The sequence below is a fragment of the Trematomus bernacchii genome, unplaced genomic scaffold (assembly GCF_902827165.1).
Source record: "Trematomus bernacchii unplaced genomic scaffold, fTreBer1.1, whole genome shotgun sequence".
NCBI lineage: Eukaryota > Metazoa > Chordata > Actinopteri > Perciformes > Nototheniidae > Trematomus > Trematomus bernacchii.
Genome location: NW_022987581.1, coordinates 1,044,528 through 1,053,096, shown reverse-complemented (window position 1 = coordinate 1,053,096; position 8,569 = coordinate 1,044,528). Strand labels below are relative to the sequence as shown.

At 38.8% G+C, this 8,569-nt stretch overlaps 1 protein-coding gene across 1 annotated transcript; it reads left to right on the top strand.

The window, feature by feature from the left end:
- The first annotated feature begins 514 nt into the window (after positions 1-514).
- On the top strand, positions 515-6,218 carry LOC117480013 (prostaglandin E2 receptor EP1 subtype-like). Its single transcript, XM_034127158.1, has 3 exons — positions 515-735; positions 2,751-3,679; positions 4,409-6,218. Exons 2-3 carry the CDS (start codon positions 2,798-2,800, stop codon positions 4,682-4,684), a joined length of 1,158 nt encoding a protein of 385 aa, XP_033983049.1. The 5' UTR covers positions 515-735; positions 2,751-2,797; the 3' UTR covers positions 4,685-6,218.
- The last annotated feature ends 2,351 nt before the right edge of the window (positions 6,219-8,569 follow it).

The following is an 8,569-nucleotide window of genomic DNA, read 5'->3' as shown; positions in this document are numbered from 1 at the left end:
CACTATGAAATATTATATTAACTTGAAATGAACTTCCTTTATTTCACATTTATGATAGATATCCCTCCATGCAGTAGCATTGAATACGGTGTCTTTGCCTTAGGATGTTAGCAAAATACATGTATTTATCTTATAATACAACATACTTTTGAAATGTGATTAAATGAAAACCCTTTTAGCACATACCCTTTTGAATCCTCTAATATCTTTAAGGTCCGAAAAATCGTATATACAGTTGTATTGTGTTTTCTTATTGTGGAAATATGCCATTTTTGTAAACTTCAGTTCATGTCATATTTTGATGCAAGCTTTTTTCAAAACATGCAACACAAATTACACTATGAAATATTAATGGGGATGAATTCAGCCATGCATAAACGTCTGTGAGATTCCTCTGACTGACTGCTTCACTATGGGAGGACGTTGCTGTGTTTCTACAGTCTGAGACACCCAGAGGAAGTGTGATCTCACTGCAGCCGGCCGTATAAAAGCAGCTTGCAGTCAGAGCCACAGAGGACATGCTTCATGTGCAACGTTACAGAGAGCAGCTTGTTCTCAGAGGAGTTCCTACAGCGTGCAGAATGAGGAAACACTGCAGGTGAAGAAGTCCTCTGACTCTGGAACGACACAAAGAGACACCAACAAGAAAACAACCTGGATTAATTTCTGCTAAATTCAGTTATGAGTTATTGTCAGAGTGATCCTGATCATCTCCATGGATTTATTATTTAAAAGGTAAGTTAAATATATTTTATTTAATGTAAAGGAAAAGTAGTCCTGAGGTATGATTACTTTAAGTTACATTTTGGTTAAAAGTCCTATTTTACAGTTCCTTTTATATTTTAGATTGATTGAAATGATTGGAAAACCATCCACTTTAAAGCATAAAAATTAATTAATTAATTGAAACGCCCTCATATCAAATGTAAGAAAGGAAATGTATGGCTGTTATAAGTTATAATTCTCTCTATCATTATTATTATGTGCTTTTTAAAAAATACATGTTCCAAATAATAAACAAAATCCAAAACATATAAAAAAAGATAGGAAAATGAAGGGCATGAAAGAAATCATGTTTGGGAATAGAAACAAATATATTCAGCCAAAACTAAAAATAGAAATATGAAACACAGTACCATATAAAACCACTTTAAAGAAGTTACAGTACATACATAGTATACATGCATACCGTATGGATGTAATGATTTAATGGATGTTATTACTGCTGCTGCTACTTCTGCTGCATGATAACAGCACTTTTACAGGAATGTGTGCAGGAGCTTTCAGTGTCAACAGAAACTGTCAGAACTTGTTCAGACGTCCCGGGTTGTGGTCTCGTGTAAAAAGAAGAATGAGGCTGTATGCAGAGACGGCTGACGACTCATTTGTTGCGTTTAAACGTCAAGTTATTCTGCCTCGGGGTTTTCCCCCAGTGTGACATAAATATAATATCTGATAACCTTTAAGAGACTTCATAAAGATTATAAGGGCATGAAAGGGAGAGTGTGTTTTAAAAGGGACGTAGAGATATCTGCATATCTGCATATCTGCATATCCTCGATTATAATTTAAACTAAATATTAAATATGAATTATTTCACATCTATGATAGATATCCCATGCAGTAACATTGAAGGGGTGTTATTGCCTTAAGATTTTAGCACAATACATGTATTTATCTTATAATACAAAACAGTTTTGAAATGTGATTAAATTAAAACCCTTTTAGCACATACACTTTTGGAATCTTCTATTATCTTTACAGTCTGAAAAATCTGACACTCTCATATTTGTACATTCTAGATGGCACTCGACTTCTGCTGCTCAAAAAGACAAAAAAAAAGATCTTTAAAAAACTCGACAAAAATGTCTCTTTGCAGAAATCATGACCATACTTCAGATAATCCACAGACCTTGTTGTGAGCTGTTTTACGTATAGGAACTATACTTTCCTGCCGAACTTCACCTGCCAATCGTATCAGTGTGCCGAAGAAAGCTTGCACTCAAGGATGTACACGTTGACAAATGTTAACACTAATGACGTCCGTAAAGTTAGGAGAGCCTCTTGTCCTGGAGGAGATGGACCCTTTCTGCTGTGCAGTGATACATTATAAAATGAAGTGTAGTTTGCTTCACAACAAGGTCTGATTACCTTGCACCGCATCCTTTCTGGAAAAAGACACGACTGTTACAAATGTTTTAAGCACATGTTTGTGACTGAACTTACCCTTTAAGTTTCAGCCAGCTGCATCATTCTATCAGAGGCAAATATGGTACCTGATTGTGCATCATTTTATTCACATTTCCCCCAATTTCAGGCTGCCAAAAGTGGACTTGTTTCTGAAAGGATAATGTAGATTTGAAAAACCTTCATTAATGAGAGGACTGACAGGTTGCATTATGTGTTGTTACACCAAAAGATCATGTTGGAGATGCAGTTTGATGCTTTTCAAATGTGTGTTTTGGGCGCTATGAGCATCACAACCCCAAAGCAATCTTTTGGAGAGAAGGCATGTCTTTAATGCTGAAATGTCCAACACTATAACTCACACCAACCCACTATATATTGATGAAAAGCACTGCAGGCTATAGGAATTTTGTATTTCTCATTTCTCATGTGAACTTCAGCTTTAGTTTTGTCTTTTTATGCTGCTGCAACATAAAAATGTCCCAACTTGGGATCAATAAAGTACTTGTTATCTGATCTTATCTTATCTTTAGCACACTGACCCAGTCTCTTTTCCTTTCCAGTGTCTTCTCACCCAGAGGAACCACATTAGGCCGACAACGAAACGGTGATGCTGGCCATGCAGCACTACAACTCCTCCGGCGTTATCGCCCCCTTCTCCCGTTCCAACCAGACCCCCACGGTGCAGGAGACAGAGGTGGAGGCTGTATCAAGCAACGCCACCGGATCAGCTAACAACCCCACAGCCGCCGGCCTCAGCATGACTCTGGGCATCCTCTTCAACGTGGTGGCCCTCATCATCCTCGCCAAGGCTTACAGTCGCTACCGGCGGCGGTCAAAGGCCACTTTTCTACTCTTAGCGAGCTCATTGATAGCGACCGATTTAGCAGGACATGTGATCCCTGGAGCTCTGGTGCTGAGGAGGTACTCGGTGCACACTCAGGGGTCCACAGATGATTCTGTTTCCACATTTCGAGGTGACCCGGAGAACCCAGATGCGTCGTGTTTGTTTCTCGGTGGTTGCATGGTGTTCTTTGGACTCTGCCCCCTTTTTCTGGGGTGTGCTATGGCTGCCGAGCGATGCCTTGGCGTCACCAAGCCTTTGCTTCACGCTCGTTTAGTCACAACAGCTCGGACTAAAATGGCACTCGCCTTGATTTGGCTGCTAGCTTTATGTGTGGCCCTCCTACCTTACTTCAGCCTTGGGGCCTACACTTACCAGTACCCATGGACGTGGTGCTTTATCAGGGTGGTGGAAGGCACTAGAGACACGGATCTGGCCTTCGTGATGGTGTTTTCTGGACTGGCGTTGAGCTCTTTGGCCTCGGCCTTTGTGTGCAACACCATCAGTGGGATCACGCTGGTGAGGGCTCGGCTAAAAAAGAAAAAGCCCTGCTCCCAGCGCAGCTCCGCAGGGTCTCAGGACACGGAGATGGTGGTGCAGCTTGTGGGCATCATGGTCACCTCCTGCATCTGTTGGAGCCCTCTGCTGGTGAGTGACTGCTAAAACAACTTCATTCAATCTTAAAAAGCATATTTGTAGATGACTAAATGTCAACATGTGTCTGATATTTCAAATCATACATCGTTGTTGCATAGAGGCAACATTATATTTTTATATTTAGGAAAGCCTATCTTAATGATTGGTCAAGTATAAATAAACGTTCTATGAATATTATGTGTTGAGATAGTAGATACAGATGTTCATTTGAATTCATATGTCCCCGAATAGTTTTACCTGTATGAATACATTAACAATCAGGTCACATTTTTGACATTGCATTTTCATTTTTAATTCATTGCATTTTCAATTTGAACAAACATTTGAACATTGTCCAATGTACGGCAAACTTTGAAAATTGAAAGTCTTCATTTTTTCATAAAAACACACATACAAAGAATTGGATTATTGCATAATCACTTTTTTTTGTATCAATGTTTACTCAAAAAACATATACATATATGTTTAGTTTGAATGGTTCTGTGGAATTACATTTTCATTTTTGGGTTTACATTATCATTTAAATAAAGTCTACTATGGGCTTCCATACATTTCAAACAAATTCACCAAAAAGTTATCTGGGTTTGTTATGAATAAAGATTGAGATAAAAGAGGTTAAAGCATTTGCTGTAATCATGTTTAAACAGACTTAATACCTAAGTATTTGTTTAAAAGATGGTGCAAGATGAGGCCTTAACTTCTTTAATTGTTTCTTTAAAGGTTTTTGCACTGATGTCAGCCACCAAGTCGTACAGTGGCATGTTGGACAGTGATAGAGACACTTTTAGGGGGCTGATGGTGACCGGGGTCAGGATGGCGACCTGTAACCAGATCCTGGACCCGTGGGTTTACATCCTGCTGCGACGCGCCGTCCTCAGGAAAATCTACCGAATCACAAAAAGACGGGCCAGTTTCAAGGGGAGCACTTTCCGCTCTGTTCGCTGGGACATCAGCTCCTTCCAGACCTCAGAGAAAAGCAGCGTTAATAACATTTAAATGGACTTCTTCACCTCATGTAGCCCAGCACCTTTTACCCCTTCCTGTTTGAATGCAAATGTGTTAGTTCTACTAGCAGTTTTGTAAAAAGTCAATTATATTTGGGAACATTTACAGCTAGAGAGCGGCGATTTAATGGTTTATAGTACCACAACTATCAGCTATAAGTGGCTGGCAGGATTACAAATGTCCAGAAATCTATGAGGACATTTTTAATAACTCTGTAGTGTTTTCTTGGTGTAAATGGCTCCTATGAGGAACTAAGGAAAACCGAAGCACACCAGCCTGTCAGACTCCATAAAAAAGCAAATGTTGACATTGTTTTTGTAATAACTCTCAACACCAGAAGGGTAGACGAACGTCCAAAGTCTGGAAGTTTATAAAAACATGTGATGATTGGGTCATTATTATGATTGAAGATTTAAGATTATAAATTATGTAGTATCTCAAAATAATGAACATGTCAGTTTGCTAGTTAGCTAGCTAGTGAACATTAGTAATCTCTTTAGCATGCTTACTAGCAAACGTTAGCTAACTTCCTAACAAGCTAGCTAGTGAACGTTAGCTATATATCTAACTAGCTATCTATCGGCAATTTGGCGATTCATAATGTAAATTATCATTTCTTATTTAATACCCTATGGTTAACTTAGTGTGTGGACCTGCGTCTACCCCTTATGGCAGTAAGAGAAATTATAAAACCCCAAAACATCTGCGCAAATACTGTAATATGCATTATTTGGATAAACTAATCACATGTTGGGAATCTGAATGGTTATATTCTTGCCTGGAAAAGTATTAATTTGAGTAACAGTTTATTTTAAAAAGCCTAAAAAAGGTGTCTTTTGCAAGTTAAGATGACTACGCTAAGCTAAATAATCGCACTTCTGCCCTAAAACTGAAGTTTAAACACAAAACTGTGGAAGCTCCCCAGCTTGGACAAAGCGGGATGTGTCATCTACTTTTTATTGGATGATCTGTTTCTGATGGTCCGTATACTAGACATGTTTGCATGGCAGTCTGTCCTATACACGAGCATATGTAAATAATAAAAAGAGATTACGTTGGTTGGAGTAAAATATGCTAACTTGTTGCTAAAGTGAAGACTGTATCTAGTCATAAAGCAAACATCTCAACTCAAAGGGTTTGTTCGTTTAGTTCTCTGACACAATGTAAATGACTTTTATAAATGCTCACATAAGAGAGCCAAAGAAAAGGCTGTGCATTTACCTCAGCTTGAAGATGTGAAAAAACACCATGTATGTGTCTAATTTTATGCTGTGACATGAATGTGAATGTGTGACTGTTATTTGTATGTTTGTAAATGTGTCGACAGTATTTCCCCCAAGTTTCTGGGGACTGAAGTGAAGCTATTTGTTGCAAAAGCTAATTAAATGTGATGTTGTTATCAAAAAGGGAATGTTAAATTGAATAATAAATTGTTATCTGCTAATGTTTCATTTTCAACTGGTCTATAATTGATGACATAGCTTCAACTATCTTCTGATTGAATAATAAAGCATGGCACTCATTCTGTGGGAGTCCCTTTCTGCCAATATATTATGGAAAATAAGATACTGTAAGTCATAATAATAATAATAATAATAAGAAGAAACATTCGAAAAATGATTTAATAAAAATTATGTAAAATCTCAAAAGAGTATCTTAAAAAAAAGACTTATTATTGCAAACGATGACTTAATTTCTTGTTATTATGTAAAAATAAGTTAGTATAAACTTTATACTAACTTATTTTAAGATAAGATAAGATAAGATGGACCTTTATTAATCCCCGTGGGGAAATTCAGTTGTACAAGCAGCAACAGGGTAAGCGTGAAAAAACAGGACAGCAAAGATTCACGCAGATTAATAAAATCAAAAATAAAATCAAGAAAATAATGAAAATAATAATGAAAATAATAATAAAATACTATGAAATAGGAGATGAGTAAAAATAAGAGTAAAATAACTGTCAGCATATATACATATTTGGTCATCTAAGTTATGAAGTATAGAATGAGTTAAAGTGACAAGTGAAAAGTGAAAATGGACATCTGTACATAGTGACATATCTATCTACATATTTGGTCTACTACTAATATATTAACATGGGTTGTGGAAACAGTGTATATTTATGTCCAGTGATTTTATTTTATTTATTTTTCATTATTGACCCCTTGTTGTGCAGCCTGATGGCTACAGGCACAAAGGACTGTCCGAGGCGCTTGGTGCGTTGTTGTGGAGGGATGAGTCTGTGGCTGAACGTACTCCTCATCTTCACTAGCTCTGCATGGAGTGGGTGGGAGGGGTTCTCTAGGATGCTGTCGAGCTTCCTCCTCGTCCTCCCCTCTGCCACCTCCTCCAGATTGTCCAGTTGTACTCCCACTACAGAGCTAGCCTTCCTCACGAGCTTGTTCAGCCTGCCAGTGTCCCTAGTGTTTGTGTTTCCACCCCAGCACACCACGGCAAAGAAGAGCACACTGGCCACCACAGATAGAACATCTGCAGCAGCCTCGTGCACACATTGAATGACCTGAGCCTCCTCAGGAAGAACAGCTTGCTCTGTCCCTTCCTGAAGAGAACATCAGTGTTGTCTGTCCAGTCCAGTTTATTGTTTAAGTGCACTCCCAGGAACTTGTAGCTGTTCACCACCTCCACATCCTTCCCCCTGATGGTGATGGGGGTCAGAGGCCTCTTCCTGCTCCGCCTGAAGCCCACCACCAGCTCCTTAGTCTTGCTGATGTTGAGCTGGAGGTGATTGTTGTCACACCAGCCTACGAAGTTCTCAACCAGGGCCCTGTACTCCTCCTCATTGTCATCTGTGATGCAGCTGACAATGAAGGAGTCGTCAGAGAACTTCTGTAGATGGCATGAGCCGGAGTTGAAGCGGAAGTCGGAGGTGTAGAGGGTGAACAGGAATGGTGACAGCACAGTTCCTTGGGGGGCTCCGGTGTTGCTCAGCAGCACATCAGACACGCTGCCCTGCAGTCTGCCATACTGAGGTCTGCTGGTGAGGTAGTCTGTGATCCAGGCCACCATGCTGTGATCCACCTGCGTCACTGACAGCTTCTCAGCTAGCAGGTGTGGCTGGATCGTGTTGAAGGCGCTGGAGAAGTCGAAGAACAGAATTCTTAGTGAGCTGTGCGGCTCCTCCAGCTGTGTGGCTCTCTGGAGCATGTAGATGATAGCATCCTCTACACCAATGTTTTCCTGGTAAGCAAACTGTAGAGGGTCCATGGAGTCACACACGAGGCATATTTGTTCAGGATTAGGATCAATTTTTTTTTTTATCACTTTCAAGACAATGAACACAAAACCAACAGACTGCTGCAGCTCCCCTGTCTCAAGGACAGATACTGGAAAACATTCCTGCCCACTGCAATAACTCTGTACAACAAATCACCTCTGGCTGGAAGAGAACTCTCTGCTCCATAGTTTCTCTAGAAATAAAACCACCTTGTACATTTTACTCACACATAATCTGTTTCATATTTAATACTCCATAATTCCATATATTTTGAATATATATATATTTGTATATTTGTGTATATATATATATATATATATATATATATAATATCTGTATGTATATTTTCTATTTTGTATTTTGACATGTATATTTTATATTTTATTTTATATTTTATTTTATTTTATTTCTATTCTTGTATATTTTGTTTTATTGTAAAATGCCTTTTATGCTGCTGTAACAAAAACAATTTCCCAATTTGGGATCAATAAAGTACGATCTATCTATCTATCTATCTAAAAGTGTTTTTCAGAGAACCACAAGCTAACTATGACATTCAGAATGAGTACCAATATTTTGGTGGCTAAATAAACTGGAGAATTCCCACAATAATGCTCGACAGGTGAAGGAAATAAGAT

What these genes read in the sequence shown, in the direction of transcription:
- LOC117480013 (XM_034127158.1), top strand. Translation starts at nt 2,798, where the DNA reads ATGCTGGCCATGCAGCACTACAACTCCTCCGGCGTTATCGCCCCCTTC. An exon ending in TCTGTTGGAGCCCTCTGCTG is followed by an intron (nt 3,680 to 4,408) that starts GTGAGTGACTGC and finishes GTTTCTTTAAAG; the next exon opens with GTTTTTGCACTGATGTCAGC.